We start from the raw sequence: 16,398 nt of genomic DNA, 5'->3' as shown, positions 1-16,398 counted from the left end.
CAATGAGCTTCTTCCCTGGGACTTTGTTAGAACTACTGGGGGAAAAAAAATACTTTTCTTTTCACTGGAGTTAATTCACAGGTAGGAGCTGCTACCACCGTTCGGCTGCCACAAAGGCAGCTTGACAAAGAATGAAACCAACACAGAAGAGAGAAGGAATGAGACTGATCTTGCGGATGCAGTCATGCCTGCCGTCTACGCTTGCAATTACAAAGGCAAAAAATACCCTTTGATGCCTAAGCCAGAGTGAGTTATGTTTCTGTCACTTACAACCAAGAGTCCTAATACAAAATTCAAATAAATACTGGGTATTAAATGAACTAAATGAGTACATAAGTAAGTAAAATCTGCCAAGATAATTCAGGGACTCCTCCTAGGAGACCGTCAGAGTTCTCCCTGCAAACTCCTGCCATCCGTGAAGACAGAGACAAGCATCCCACAGCCACCTTTGTAGACCAAGGGGACACTCGGAATGGTGACAGGCTTCTTAGCATTACCCTGTGCAAAGAGCTGGCCCGGCACCTGGCTCAGATACCAACACTGAGCTGGGTGCTGGGGCAGGCACTAGGCTAGTGAAGGTGGTCTGGCTTCCACTGTCCCCTGGGTACTGCACAAGGAAGGCAGTACAGCTCTCCTTGGTCAGCCCTGCACCCCTGTCCTGCCCCCACCCACCGCTGACCACTTAACCCACCCAGGGCAGGCTCTGGCTACCCCTCAACATGTAGGCTCCTCGAGGCATACCACGTGGCTCTGTACATGATGGGCATCAGATACAGGACAACAACAGGAAGATGGATGGGTTTTATCTGCTTCCTATGGGTTGTCATCTTGCAAAAGATTAGGTTCAGGGAAGAGGAGGGGTGATGCAGAGCAGTGAGGAAGAGCTGCCTGATGATCTCCCTGTGAGCCACTCAGAGCACACCCCAGGACAGAGAGAGCAGCTGGCCTAGATGTCCCCTCAGATGACTCAGGAGGCAGGTGACTTCTTCAGTGCTAGTCCTCACTCACCCCACAGAGTGTGAAGGAAGGAGGGAGGGAAGGAGAGAGTGCGTGCCAGCCTATGCAGAAACACTGGCTGAGCCAAAAGTCTTCTCTGAGGACCAGCTCAGGCCCATGTGGCCATCCTGCCGAGGTGTCGGACTGAAAAGTGATGGGGGAAGGTCATGGTGGCAGAAGGGCACTGCTCCCTCGGCTCCCGTCCAGGAGTGAGAAGGTCCTGGGCCTAGCGGCCTGGACTGTGGTCTCCCCAGGAAAAAGGCTCACGAAGGAAGTGCTGATAAGAAAGGAACTGCCACCCCGACCCGAACCTCCAGCCAACCCTTCCACGGGGACTGGCGTGAACAGGCCCGGCTCAGAAGGGCCAGCCAGAGGCTGGCAGACCAGCATGCAAACGCCCTTCAAGTTCCAGGAGGGCCGCAGCCCAGCCTGGGGCAGTCCTTCTGGGCAGCTGCCTTCTGTCCCCCGACTTCCTCCTGGCTGGGCCCCTTGTTCCCAAACTCCACTACCAATTACCAAGAGTCCTGCCAACCCCATTTCAACCCCAATGTCCTCATCGCCCCTTGACACAGACACCCTGAGTCTCTTGTCACGCTTCCCCCACACTGGTGCTTAACTGGAGCTTAACTGGACGTCACCTCCTCCGAGGTGTCAGGACACTCCACAGCCCCACTGCGACGGATGCTGCTGGGCCTGGAGCCAAAGTCACAGCTAGGCCTTACAACTTCCCCACATGCGCCCCTCCCTGCCTTCCTGAACCAAAGCCTCTTACCTTCATGGTGGGAGGTGCCGTGAGAGGAGGGGACAGCGGCCGGTCTGGGAGGGTCACATCCGAGCTGTTGGCCAGCTCCTGCTTCCTGTGAAGAGGCCAAAAGAGGTGAGTGAAGACCTGCCTGCGCCTTCCCTTCTCTCCTCCAAGAGTGACTGGGCTCTCAGACACAGTTTAACATACAATGCAGGCTGGGTTGGGTGGCTCACGCCTGTAATCCCAGCACTTTGGGAGGCCAACGCAGGCGGATCACCTGAGGTCAGGAGTTCGAGGCCAGCCCGACCAACATGGTGAAACCCCATCTCTACTAAAAATACAAAAAATTAGCCAGGCATGGTGGTGCATGCCTGTAGTCCCAGCTACTAGGGAGGCTGAGGCAGGAGAATCACTTGAACCTGGGAGGTGGAGGTTGCAGTGAGCCGAGATGGTGCCACTGCACTCCAGCCTGGGCAACAAGAATGAAACTCCGTTTCAAAAAAAAAAAAAAAATACAATGCAGAAACCAGAGTTGGGCATATTTTCTTTACTCCAGTGCACCAAAATCTAAAGCAAAATCCCTGGACCACCAGCGGCACCTGGAACTCGAAAGACATGCACATTTGCAGGTGCACACCAGACTCTCCAGTGATGAGCCCAGGAACCTGCGCTCCAACGAAATCTCCAGGTCATTCTGCTGCACGACGAAGTCTGAGAACCATGGGGCTAAAGGGACCCAGGACTGGGGCTGGGTGTGAGAAGAGGAGGGGAGAAATGCGGATTCATTCTCCCTTGAGCCCCTCTGCACATACACACACACACACACACACACACACAGACACACAGGCCCTGGTCAAAAAGCTGTCCTTGGGAGACAGGGCTGCCTGCCGGGCAACCGCAGGTAAAACTTAATTTAGTCCATGTGGGCTAGGACAGTGGAGAGGCAGCTAAACAGAGTTGTGTCACCATGGCAACAGGACTGCGACAAGTTTGCCGCGCTCACACACTCCCCACTTTCCATCTGGCCCTCGCTGGTGACCGGGGAGTGCTGTTTGCGGTCCCATCACCAGGCAGACTGTTTGGCATGGGATCAGCCTTCCCAGTCACGGCTGCACAACAGGGCCAGCTGGGCAGAGCCTGGGGAATCCCCGGGTGAGGGACTCCAGTGTCCTGAACAAGCCCTGGCTGGACCCAGGAGGGGACAAAGGGGCTGGGAGAACCGTATTAAAAGCCGAAGAGGGCCAGGCTGAGCTGTCAAAGCCCCCAACTTTACAAGTGTGTCCTCCTCTAGAGCCCCGCTCTGAAGCAGCCCAGAGAGTCAGCCCAACCCCCAGGTCCTGCGTAAATGATCAAAGCACCCCCACTGCCACCTCCAGAGAATCCTTCTGCCCCTCTTCCCAGCCCAAGTCCTGCCAGCAAAGCGACAGTTCCAACCCCACACCTTCTTCATGACAGAAACCCACGCTCCCTACAGAGCCCAGCCCTCCAGCTTTCCAGGCCCAGACCCCATCCTGCCTGGCTCCCCATGGCCCACAGAGCAGGACCAGGCTGAGAACACTTCCAGGCTAGGCCCACAGGGCCACGTGTACCCCTGCCTGCCCCTACAGTTGACCAGCCCTCCCTGTGGCCAACTAAGGAGCCACATGAGGGGCCTGGGGACTACCTGGCTTGGCAGAGTATCCATTCCGCCCCATTAACCTGGACCTGGCAGTCTCTGTCTCCTGCTCCCTGTCTCCCTTCCTCTTTCTTTCTTCCTGGACCTTGTTGATGTAAGTTTTGACGGCTGGAGATGGGGGACTCTCCCGCCTGATCCAGGCTGTAACTGGCTCAAGAAACCAGCAGGGCTGAGATAGCTCCTAGGTGCGTGCACACACTCACACACACACAAAGGCAGGCACCAGCTCTTGCTACCTCTCAGCTAGAGCTGCCAGCCTCCTTCCATGTACAGCCTTGGACATCACCACCGTAGGCTCCAGTGTGGCCGCTCTGCCACTCACCTGCCTGTGCATACAACAGAGCTGGGTCCAGCACAGGCTCACCCCCTCCTCCACCTGGCCCTCTCCCAAGCAGCCACAGCTCCTCCTCAATGGGCCTGGTCTTTGAGAGCCATGATGGGGGAAAGGAAGAATGATCAGGCAGGAGGGCATCACCCTCAGGTCCTCTTAGGGCCCACGGTGAGGATGTCAGCTGCTCCCCTGTAAGGCTGGGAGCCGGGCAAGGAAAAGCACGCAGGGAGGGGAAGGAAAACAAGCCCCCACCAGATGATACAGGGCGACTCTGGGCTTAGCAGAGGACCTCTGGAGACGGCTCGCAGGCACCTTGATGGACAGCAACCCTGGCTCTCCAGGAACACACAGTCCAGAGGAAGACAGAGCTGGTTTTAACATCACCGGTCACAGGACGCTCATACACACGGTCATGCTGTCTATTTCTCCCCATCAGGCACAAGGTGTCCACGCCCATGGCACCAGAGCACGTATGATTATTGTCCAAGGCCCTGAGTCCTGGTCAAAGGGGCGCAGCATCCAACACTCCCTGAGCTGAGCCCCTCTCCCTGCCTCTTCCCCCTGGACACTGGATAAGCTCCTGGGGCCGGTCTCTACTGAACGCTGGATAAGCTCTAGGGGCCAGTCTCTAGGAAGCGAGGCAGACTCTCAAGTCGGACCACACGGCAGCTTCTGACCAGAAGGATTTCCCAAATGATGCCTGGGAGCTTGGAAGGGGCTAGAGCAGACATGAGCACCAGTGGTGACCAGCCTCATGCAAGCTCCAGTGCTGTGTCCAGGACTCCAGAGGGGGTGCCAGGGTGGGCAGAAGGCATGACTGCTACCCTCAAAAACATCTGAACTGGGCCCACAGCAGTGGCTCATGCCTGTAATCCCACCATTTTAGGAGGCTGGTGGGGGGGGGGGGGGCGGATCACTTGAGGTCAGGAGTTCGAGACCAGCCTGTTCAACGTGGCGAAACCCCGTCTCTACTAAAAATACAAAAATTAGCCAGGCATGGTGGCATGTGCCTGTCATCCAAGCTACTTGGGAGGCTGAGGCAAGAGAATCGCTTGAACCCAAGAGGTGGAGGTTGCAGTGAGCTGAGATCGCGCCACTGCACTCCAGCTCGGGTGACAGAGCGAGATTCCATCTCAAAAAAAAAAAAAAGAAGGGAAGGCAACAATGTGAAGAAACACACAGTGAGAACGCCCCGTGTTCTCAGGCAGACACAGGAGCGATGCGGCTGCAAGCCAATGCATGCCGAGGCTTGCTGACCCCGCCAGAGGCTAGAAGAGGCGAGGAAGGATTCTTCCCTAGGCCTGCAGAGGGAGCGTGGCCCTGCTGACACCTTGATTTTGGACTTCTGGCCTCCAGAACCGAAATAATAAATGTCTATGGCTTTAAGCCATCTGAGGTCCTTGGTAATGGCAGCCCTAGGAAATGAATGCAGTGCCCAGGCCCCAGGTTCTAGCCTTGGCCTAGAGAGTCAAAAACAGTGAAGATGAAATCCTGCTTCTGCCTCACCACCCCTGCTCTGATCAGCTATGCTCAGCCTTGTCCTGCCCCAGGACAATGACATTTACACATGAGCCACCCTCCAAGGACAGCCAGGCACAGCCCAGCCCAGCCACCAGCTGGCACTGAGATAAGATAGAGTTAAGTGACGCGGTGCTTGATGCAGTTTTATCCCTTTTTCTCCCACTCAGGCAAACATATCACACATGAGGAGGTGAAAGTGATGTGATTACATCATGGGATAACCTTGAATGTGCTCTAATTAGAAGCAAAAGGTAAATCCTTAGCTGAGGTGACAACTTCCTTGTGACCCACAGGGATCTATGTTGCCACATGTCATGGCACTGAGATTGAAAACTGCAGCCCTCAAGCGACCCAGCCTCATACTCGCATGCAACTCTAACGACGCGGGGCCCCAGACCCACCCAGGGACCCACAGGGACCAATGAGAGGAGGGGCTGGAGATGGGGACGGCCTGGAAAGCAGAGAAGGGAAAAGGAGGATGGAGAGAAGCCAGAGGAAGAGAGGAGGAAGATTACATACTCAGTTCAAAGAGAAGGGTGGCAAGGGCAGGCTGGAGGGGCAGGTCAGAGAGCCTCTGCCACCTGGGGGAGTCCTGGAGGCCCTGCCCATTCTCTCATGGCACTGAGGTTCCCTGCTCTGGGATTCTTTCCCTCCCTAGAAGCACAGGAGATACAGGGGCAGATGGGGCGGCTCAGGGAGACCAGGACGCGTCCTAGCCAGCGTTGGCCAAATGCAAATCTCTGGAAGAAATGGTCAAAGGGGCCTGGAGTGGAAGCTGAGAAGTCAAAGGCCGTGATTCACCCAGACGGAGCTGGACAGACCCCTGGCGGAGCCCCTGTGCCAGCACCCAGGCCTGCAGGCTCCTCGCCTCCACCCTTGGAGGGCTCTGCCTCAGACCATCTTGAGGTCACTGCAACCGTCATGTCTCACACAACGCTATGGAGAGCACCCTATACTCGGAATCAAGGGATTCCTGGGTTCAAGTTTGGCTCTGCCTGCTACCCAGCTGTGAGGCCTTGGTTATGTTACCTCGTTGTGTCTTGTTTCCTTTATCTGCAAAGATAGGGGTAATAATGTACCAAGGAGTTAAAAATAACAGCTGTGGCTGGGCGAGGTGGCTCACGCCTGTAATCCCAGCACTTTGGGAGGCCAAGGCGGGCAGATCACCTGAGGTCAGGAGTTCGAGACCAGCCTGGCCAACATGGTGAAACCTTGTCTCTACTAAAAATACAAAAATTAGCCGGGCGTGGTGGCGGGCCCCTGTAATCCCAGCTTCTTAAGAGGCTGAGGCAGGAGAATCGCTTGAACCTGGGAGGTGGAGGTTGCAGTGAGCTGAGATCACGCCATTGCAGTCCAGCCTGGACAACAAGAGCAAAATTCCGTCTCAAAAAAATGAATTAATTAAAAAAAAAAAAAGCTGTGAAATAAAACATGAAGTCCTATATAAATGTAGACCATGATCTTGATGATGATGATTATAACTCATAAAATATTAATGTGGTCTCCAAGTGGAGACAGAAGCAAGGGTCCAGGGCTGTTTAAATGCCTTGGAAAACATTTCTGGCATCTCAAATGAGCACCAGTTGTAGCCTGGGGATCTACTCTCAGGATCATAACCATTGGTTAATAATCAACCACGGGAAAAACACTCACCTAGCAGCAGGTGGCTTTGGGGCCAGGTGTAAGGGCCCCTCCACACAGGGTTCTCCCAAGCCTGAAACTCCCCTTTTCTGCATCCCTCCCCACGCCCGCTCCCAGCCATCCACCCACACTCAGCTACGCTTTCTCTTGCTTTCCAAATAGCCAAGCTAGAGGAATACAGACAGCTGGGCTGCAAAGAGCTTCTCAGGAAAACCAAACCAAAAGGAATAAGAAACATGATTCATAATGGCCAAAGGGGGGAAGCAATCCAAGTGTCCAACCGCCAACGAACAGATAAATAAAATTCGGTTGTTCCATACTGTGGAATATTGCTCACCCATAAAAAGAAATGAAGCAAAAATAATTAATTTTCAAAAATAAAAATAGGACCGCGGGCAGTGGCTTACGCCTGTAATCCCAGCACTTTGGGAGGCCAAGGCAGGCGGATCATCTGAGGTCAGGAGTTCGAGAACAACCTGGCTAACATGGCGAAACCCTGTCTCACTAACAATCCAAAAAATTAGCCAGGCATGATGGCGCATGCCTGTAATCCCAGCTACTAAGGAGGCTGAGGCAGGAGAATCACTTGAACCTGGGAGACAGAGGTTGCAGTGAGCCAGGATTATGCCACTGCACTCCAGCCCGGGTGACAGAGCGAGACTCCATCTCAAAAAAATAAAAATAAGTGGCCGGGTGCAGTGGCTCACTCCTGTAATCCCAGCACTTTGGGAAGCTGAGACAGGCGGATCACGAGGTCAGGAGATCGAGACCATCCTGGCTAACATGGTGAAACCCCGTTTCTACTAAAAAAATACAAAAAAAATTAGCCGGGTGTGGTGGCTGGCGTCTGTAGTCCCAGCTACTGGAGAGGCTGAAGCAGGAGAATGGCGTGAACCCAGGAGGCGGAGCTTGCAGTGAGCCGAGATGGCGCCACTGCGCTCCAGCCTGGGTGACAGAGTGAGACTCCGTCTCAAAATAAAATAAAATAAAATAAAAATAATAAACAATGATAGCTTATGACTACAAAGACAATAGAAAGAAAAGGAGTGAAGAACTGATGCATGCTACAACATGGATGCACCTAGGAAGCATGGTGCCAAGTGACAGGAGCCAGGCACACAAGGCCACATGCTGTGTGATTCCAGTTCCATGAAATCCACAAAACAGGCAAATCCACAGACAGAACAGTGATGAGTGGTTGCCAGGGGCTGCAGGGAGAGGGGAACGGGATGCAATTGCTAATCAATACTCCTGCTAATCAATACTCCAGCACCACTCCTGATTCGCCATGTGGTCAGGTTATCTCACCTCTCCATGCCTCAGCTTCCTCATCTGTGAAACGGTGTGACTACGCCCTACCTCATGGGGCGTTATGAGTAAGGCCCAGAAAGCACTTAGCACAGTGCCTGGTACGCAGCAAAAACACAATAGCTGGTCGCCTTGTTGCCAAGGCTCAAATCAACTAGAAGAATGGGCATGGAGGAGGAGGGGCCAAGGCAGAAAGCTGATCAGAAGGCAGAGGTGGACGGGGCAGGGACGTCTTCAGTTCTAGGCACTCGCTGCCCCACATACTGTGGATGCCAAGCTGGGAGGCAGGGACATGGGAGCCCAGCTGCTGTGTGGGAACCGCCAGGCCCCAAGTATATGCACATGGCTCAATTCCAAGCCCCAAGGGGACAGACATGGAGATGAGGGCACTGATGACCCTCATACCTGTGCTGGGGCCAATGTGGAAGGGAGAAAGGGCATGAGCCCAGCAGACCTGGCAGAGTGTGGGGGAGGGAAGAGGACATTGGATTCAGGAACAAAAGGCTCCAACAGGTGGAGTGAATGGGTAGCTTGAGAAGGAGCAGGTGTTGCGCACCTGTTCGTACCTGGCAGGGCTGACCTTGGGGTCACAGCCCATCCTAGCACACACTCTGAGAGGATTCCAGAGATTTGGGGCACCAACTCTAGACCTTTGGTGATTCAAAACTCCCCAGATGGCCGGGTGAGGTGGCTCATACCTGTAATCCCAGCACTTTGGGAGGCTGAGGTAGGAGGATTGCTTGAGCCCATGAGTTCAAGACCAACCTGGGCAACATGGTGAAACCCCATCTCTATAAAAAAATTAAAAATTAGCCAGGTGCATGACTGTAGTCCTAGCTATTCAGGAGGCTGAGGTGGGAGGATGACTTGAGCCTGGGAGGTCAAGGCTACACTGGGCCATAATCATGCCACTGCACTCCAGCCTGGGTGACAGAGTGGGACTCTGTTTCAAAAAAAAAAAAAACTCTGCAGAAAATGCAAAATGGCAATCCCTACCCCTAATTCAATCCCAGGGTTCACGGATGCAGAGAGCAGAAGCCGTGGGAGAAAGCACCAGATGCCACCCGACAGCCTCATTATGCGGATAAGCACATGGAGACTGGAGAGCCGAGGGAGCCGCCCAAACCCCACAGCGAGCCTCTTCTCTTCTCTTCTCCAAGGAAGAGGCCCCATTTCCAAATCACCTCGGCCCAGGCTTGTGGGAAGTGGGCAGCAAGTCTCCAGGAGGGGCTGGGCATGGTGGCTCACGCCTGTCATCCCAGCACTTTGGGAGGCCAAGGTGGGCGGATCAACTGAGGTCAGGAGTTCGAGACCAGCCTGGCCAACATGGTGAAACCCCCGTCTCTACTAAAAATACAAAAATCAGCCGGAAATCGCTTGATCCCGTGAGGCAGAGGTTGCAGTGAGCCAAGATCGTGCCACTGCATTCCAGCCTGGGCAACAGAGCAAGATTCAATCTCAAAGAAAAAAAAAAAGTCTCCAGGAGGAAAGTGTCAGGAAGCACAACTGGCTTCTGGACACCAGTTTGTTTGTTCGTTGGTTTTTTGTTTTTGAGACAGCGTCTCGCTCTTGTTGCCCAGGTTGGAGTACAATGGCACAATCTCGGCTCACTGCAGCCTCCGCCTCCTGGGTTCCAGCAATTCTCCTGCCTCAGCCTCCCAAGTAGCTGGGATTACAGGCACACGCCACCACACCCAGATAATTTTTTGTGTTTTTATTAGAGACTGGGTTTCACTATGTTGGCCAGGCTGGTCTTGAACTCCTGACCTCAGGCAATCTACCCGCCTCAGCCTCCCAAAGCACTGGGATTATAGGCGTGAGCCAGCGCGCCTGGCCTGGACACCCGTTTATAAAGTGCCAGGGCCCTCAAGTGAGAGGACAGAAGGGGGAAAGGGTCAAAGGGGGCTACTGGTCCCCTGCATGGAGCAGACAGAGAGCAGGAGGCCCAGGCTGTGCAGGAGACGAGCCGGCTGGAGTCTCTGCTGCAGGCTACACCCCGCACAGGACCCTGTGGCTGCATGTGGGCACAAGGGGAGGCCTGGGCCAGACTCTGGCTGCAGCTTCAGAAGACGTTCCTGCTGCTCTCCAGGTGCATTAGATGAGGACAGCACTGTCCTTCCCTGGAGGATCTGAAGTCCTAAACTGAACCAGGGCTAGGAGAAAGGGCAGGAGCCAGGAGGAACAGGACCCTACGGGCAGACCACCCAGGAGCACCTCTGCAGGCCTCCACAGCCCTCTGGTTGGGGGCGTTGGGGGCCTTCTCGTGCACATATCTCAGAGCGATGGACCAATCTACCCACGTGGGCAAATCCTCACACTGGGAAAATAAGCCTTTACCGGACAAGCAGCTTTTAGAACTGATGCATGCTTTATGGTTTGCACCCAAGCCAGCAGAGATTCGGAGTCCTATGTGAGCCTGGGGTCGCAGAGTCAGAAAATACGAGAGCTGCAGCTCCACCCTGAGATCTCTGACTCCCATTCCAGTGCTCCCTCCCGCTGCCAGGGGAAAGCCAGCTCCGCCCGGCCCAAGTACCACAGCAGGGAGCGAGGAGGGGACACTGGCCAAACGTCTTCTTGTGTGTTTTAAGTTTGAGTTCTCAGGGACCAAGGGTGGTGTCTCAGCAGGGGAGGCGACGTCTGTGCGATTCACAAGCATCTGAGAAAATGATCCAGGCAAAACGCAGAAAACCGTCCTGCAGGCACAGCACACCCACCTGCAAGACCCGAGTGCCAAACATGGATTGTGGGGTCATGGGGTGAAACAAGAGATGCAGAATCAAGTGCCATGAGGTCACAGGGAGGAGAGGACTGGCTCTCCTTGGGAGACCAGCTACGGGATCGCACAGGAGGCAACGGCTGATCTAGGCCTGGAGAAGAGGCCAGCAGTGACCTATGGGAGAAGCGGGGAAGGGGAGGGCACAGAAGCAGGACGCAGAGGAACGTGACCAGCATGACGGAGAGATCACCAATGTCGCTGATGCCCAGGAGACACATCACACCATTCGAGGGCACAGCAGGCCGGCAAAAGGGGAGGGCAGGCCGGGTGCGGTGGCTCACAGATATGTAATCCCAGCACTTTGGGAGGCCGAGGCAGGCGGATCACTAGAGATCAGGAGTTTGAGACCGGCCTGGCCAACGTGGTGAAACCCCGTATCTACTAAAAATACAAAAAATTAGCCAGGCATGGTGGCAGGTGCCTGTAATCCCAGCTACTCGGGAGGCTGAGGCAGGAGAATCGCTTGAACCCGGGAGGCGGGGGTTGCAGTGAGCCGAGATCGCGCCACTGCACTCCAGCCTGGGCGACAGAGCGAGACTCCATCTCAAAAAAAAAAAAAAAAAAAAAAAAAAAGTGGCGGGGGAGGGCAAATGCCAGCAAACAGGTCTCAAGGGTTAGGGCACTGTGTGAAGTGATCCATGTATACTATCTTATTTAATACCACAATCCACTGAAGGAAATAGTATTAACCCCTTTTACAGACAGGCAAGATGAGGCTCAGAGAGGTTAAGTGGGCCAACGTCATGTTGCTGGAAAGGAGCAGAGCAAGGCTTGGGCGCAGGCTTGGCCCCAAGGTCTGTGGCCTTTACCACGGTGCCACACTGCCTCTGAGGAGGAGAAGGGGCCGGCTGGGGAGCAGCTCCCATGGCCCACGGCTTCCCAGAGCGGATGCATGCATCCCTGCGGGCCCCCGAGGGTGCCTGGGGTGGCCTTCACTGTAACAGTCACTTCCTGAGCTTTGACAGAGACCCTCTTTGTGGCAGGCCACCCTGATTTTCCTTTTATGGTAGTGACGTAAAGGTGCCTTCTGAAACAAGTCCATTGAAGTTGTAACACCTGAGCCAGTTGAAGGACAACGTTATGGGCCTGAGACAGGTGACATACGTGTGACAAACAGTGCCAGCGCTGTGCAGACAGTGACGCTGGGAAAAGGCGCCGCATGCTGAACTCTCTCTCAGGGGCAAAGGGAGGAAGCCAAGGGGCCCGAGGCGGGGTGCCCGTGACCTGCAGAGCTTTGCTGGAGGATTCTGCGAGCAGCAGAGAGAGAACGGAGCGGCTGGGGGAAGACTGAAACGCGGCCGAGGGGCGCTGCCCACCACTGTGCTCACAGCCGCAGAAATGACACGAAAGGGTCAGAGTCATAAGGCATTTCGGAAGCAAAATTAAGAGGACTTGGTGACAGAACGTAAAGGAGGGGCTGAGAGCTAAACACACCAATTGACCTGGGTTTCAGAAAACGGAATGACGGACGCTTCAGCCGTGATACAGACGGAGGAGGAGAGTCGGCTTTGCAAGGGGCAGATGATAAGGCTCTCTTTCTGTACACACGGCAAGCCAGGGGCCCCTGGGACACCCAAACGGGATCAGAACAGCACTAAAACCTACGCAGAAAGGTGTAACAGTAACAGAGGTGGAAGCTGAGGCCATGGGAGGGGTAGAGGCCCTCAGGGACAGCATGTAGGGCTTTGGGGCTTTAGGGGTTTTGTTTGTTTGTTTTTGAGACCGAGTCTCGCTCTGTCACCCAGGCTGGAGAGCAGTGGCGCGATCTCCGCTCACTGCAAGCTCTGCCTCCCAGGTTCACACCATTCTCCTGCCTCAGCCTCCCGAGTAGCTGGGACTACAGGCGCCCGCCACCACGTCCGGCTAATTTTTTTTTGTATTTTTTTAGTAGAGACGGGGTTTCACCATGTTAGCCAGGATGGTCTTGATCTCCTGAGCTGTAATCCGCCCGCCTCGGCCTCCCAAAGTGCTGGGATTACAGGCGTGAGCCACCGCGCCCGGCCCGGGGTGGTGGTGGTTGTTGTTGTGGTGGTGGTGGTGGTGGTGGTTGCTGTTGTTTTTTGAGATGGAGTCTTGCTCTGTCACCCAGGCTGGAGTGCAGTGGCGTGATCTCAGCTCACTGCAACCTCCACCTCCTGGGTTCAAGCGATTCTCCTGTCTCAGCCTCCCAAGTAGCTGGGATTACAGGTGCCTACCACCATGCCTGGCTAATTTTTGTATTTTTAGTAGAGACGGAGTTTTGCCATGTTGGCCAGGCTGGTCTCAAACCCTTGATCTCAGGTGATCCGCCTGCCTTGGCCTCCCAAAGTGCTCAGATTGCAGGCATGGGCCACCATGCCCGGCCTAATTTTTTTTTTTTCTGTATTTTTAGTTGAGACAGGGTTTCGCCATGTTGGCCAGGCTGGTCTCAAACCCTTGACCTCAGGTGATCTGCCCACCTCGGCCTCCCAAAGTGCTGGGATTACAGGCATGAGTGCCTGGCCGGGTTTCATAAAGCAAAAATGAACAGGAGCCCTCCAAGGGCAGGGAAGGAGAGGCGAGAGGGCAGCCTGCTGGGATAGGCTGGAAGGGGGGCACCCAGGGAAGAGCACATGCCAAGCAGGGGGTGGCAGGCAAGTCCCCCCTTACACCAGAGGCTCCACCTCCCCCGCGCTGAAGAAATCACCAAGCCAGGTGCCTGCACACCCAGCCCTTCAAACGCACTCTGTCACTCAGAAACTGCCGACGGAGCAGTTCCCCTCCCGCGGTCGGCGGCTCTGCCTGGCACTGCCTGGCCTCCGTGGAGGGAGCTGCGTCACGGTCAGAGCAGAGGCAGCCAGCGCATAAGGTCACAGCCTCCGGCAGCTTCAGAACCCACTCTCAAAAGCCGGGAGTCACAAGGTGTGGGCTATCAGCATCTTCCCAGCCCGTAAACGCCCTTCACCTGGACGGCAAGGACAGGCGTGTTCATCTTATGATTGATTCAGTGTGGATGTATACCATTTATCACAATAAAAAATCATGTTTCAGCAGTGATAAGTATGTACCCTCACTTCCTTTAGGAGATATAAATAGAGAGATTCTGAAGCCTGTTGAGACTTCCAGGATGAACCTGTCAGACTGACCACACGCATTTATTATCCCACTTCTTCTGAAGCCCATTAAAATAACAGTAAGGGGGCTGGGTGCGGTGGCTCACGTCTGTAATCCCAGCACTTTGGGAGACTGAGGCAGGCAGATCACCTGAGGTCAGGAGTTCGAGACCAGCCTGGCCAACATGGAGAAACCCCGTCTCTACTAAAAATAAAAAATAAAAAAACTAGCAGGGCCTGGTGGTGGGTGCCTGTAATCCCAGCTACTTGGGAGGCTGAGGCAGGAGAATCCCTTGAACCCGGGAGGCAGAGGTTGCAGTAAGCTGAGATCAAGCCACTGCACTCCAGCCTGTGCAACAAGAGCAAAATTCCATCGCAAAAAAAAAAAAAAAAGAGGAAAGAAATATGATGAAAAGACTAAGTTGAGGAAATCTCCCAAAAAGTAGAACAAAAACATAAAGATACAGAAAACAAAAGAGGGAAGAGAAAAAAGATCAAATAGCCAACCAAGAACATTCCCAGAAAGAGAAAGGGGAGGGGAGCTGGCAGCTGGAGCTGGCATCTCTTGGTGCTGATGGCTTTGTGTGTTCCCCTCTTGAATCTGGGCTGGCCCTGTGACTCAGTCTTGACCAACAGAATGAGACAGACGTAACATTACCTCACTTTCAGGAATGAGTCACAGGAGCTCTTGCAGCTTCCACCTCTACCTCTAGGAACATTTGCTCCAGAGAAAGCAAGCCTGCACGTGAAAGGCCTGACTGAGACTGTCAGTGCTGCGGCTGGGAACATGGAGAGGCTGCCTGGAGAGAGATGCCCAGATGTTCCAAACATCCCAGTCCATGCACATGAAGAAACCACCTTGGGCATCTCAGCTCCAGCAGATGCTATGAGAACATAGCCCAGCTCCCGGACACACGGCCCCAGCGGACCGTCGCAGTCACCTCCAGCCAGCTGAGCCACCCAAGATGAGGTCCCAGACGTTGAGAAAGCAGAGAGAAGCCATCATCTCCAACACGCCCTAGCGGAATTCCTCACCCACAGAACATGAGCATAATAAAATGGCTGTTGTTTCACCATAACAGAAAGATTAGCAGGGAAATAGTACAACAACATCTTCCAGAACTGAAGGTCCTGAGTCTCTGGGCCCATCAAGTACACAGCACAGTGAAGACACAAGATCCATCCCAAACACTGTCAGGAAATTTCAGAACACCTGGGCAAATGAAAAATTCTCAATGACTCCAGAGAGAAAATATAAATACATACCATAGACAGAGAAATAGCAATCTGGGCCGGGCGTAGTGGCTCACGTCTGTCATCCCAGCACTTTGGGAGGTCAAGACGGGCAGATCACCTGAGGTCAGGAGTTCGAGACCAGCCTGGCCAACATGGTGAAACTACGTCTCTACTAAAAATACAAAAATTAGCCAGGCATGGTGGTGCATGCCTGTAGTCCCAGCTACTTGGGAGGCTGAAGCAGGAGAATCGCTTGAACCCAGGAGGCGGAGGCTGCAGTGAGCCAAGATCACACCATTAGACTCCAGCACGGGAGACAAGAGTGAAACTCTGTCTCAAAAACAAAAGAAAAAAGAAAAGAAATATGAATCTGCATATCATCAGACTTTTCAACAGCAACTCTGGAATCTAGTAGGGAATGATGTAATAACTTTCAAAATTCTCAAAGAAAATGATTTTCAACCTAAAATTTTATACCCAGGCAAACTATCAACCAATAAAGACATTCTGAAATATGCAAGAGCTCAAAAAAATTCACTCCCTTGCACCCTTTCTTGGGAGGATACTATCACTAGAGGATGGGGGGCTCTGGAAGTAAGATCTCTTGGGGGAAAGAATGGAATTGACAGGTTATCTGATGGATGCAAGCTTGGTGGAGATGGGGGAGGGTAGGGAGGGGCTATCTATTAAAGTAATTGTGGTAGAAAAAATAAAAGTAGAAAAATAGGCCAGGTGCAGTGGCTCTCACCTGTAATTACAGTACTTTGGGAGGCCAAGGCAGGAGGACTGGTTGAGCTCAGGAGTGTGAGACCAGCTTGGGCAATATAGTGAGACCATGTCTCTCCACAAAAATTAGCCAGGCATGGTGGCAAGCACCCATGGTCTCAGCGATTTGGGAAGCTGAGGTAGGAGGACTGCTTGAACCCCGGAGGTCAAGACTGTAGTAAGCTGTGGTCCCAGCTATTTGGGAGGCTGAGGTAGGAGGATCGCTTCAACCCCGGAGGTCTTGACCTTACTACTGACTGTAGTAAGCCATGAATGTGGCACTGCACTCCAGCCTGGGTGACAGAGTGAGACTCTGCCTCAAAAATTAAAAAA

At 53.8% G+C, this 16,398-nt stretch overlaps 1 protein-coding gene across 10 annotated transcripts in view; it reads right to left on the bottom strand.

The window, feature by feature from the left end:
- RAP1GAP2 (RAP1 GTPase activating protein 2) overlaps positions 1–16,398 on the bottom strand; it is a 284,239-nt gene that overhangs the window by 133,105 nt on the left and 134,736 nt on the right. For 9 of the 10 annotated variants that reach the window (XM_055257978.2, XM_055257983.2, XM_055257981.2 and 6 more), the window contains one exon: positions 1,769–1,853. In XM_055257978.2, coding sequence (XP_055113953.2) covers positions 1,769–1,853 — 85 coding nt within the window. Of the gene's footprint in view, positions 1–1,768; positions 1,854–15,330; positions 15,399–16,398 lie in introns of those variants that run through there. The other variant, XM_063629673.1, reaches the window with a different exon arrangement.

The sequence above is a fragment of the Symphalangus syndactylus genome, chromosome 20 (genome assembly GCF_028878055.3).
Source record: "Symphalangus syndactylus isolate Jambi chromosome 20, NHGRI_mSymSyn1-v2.1_pri, whole genome shotgun sequence".
NCBI classification, from domain to species: Eukaryota; Metazoa; Chordata; class Mammalia; order Primates; family Hylobatidae; genus Symphalangus; species Symphalangus syndactylus.
Note: the sequence above shows the minus strand (reverse complement) of the source record. Positions and strands in the feature narration are given on the sequence as shown.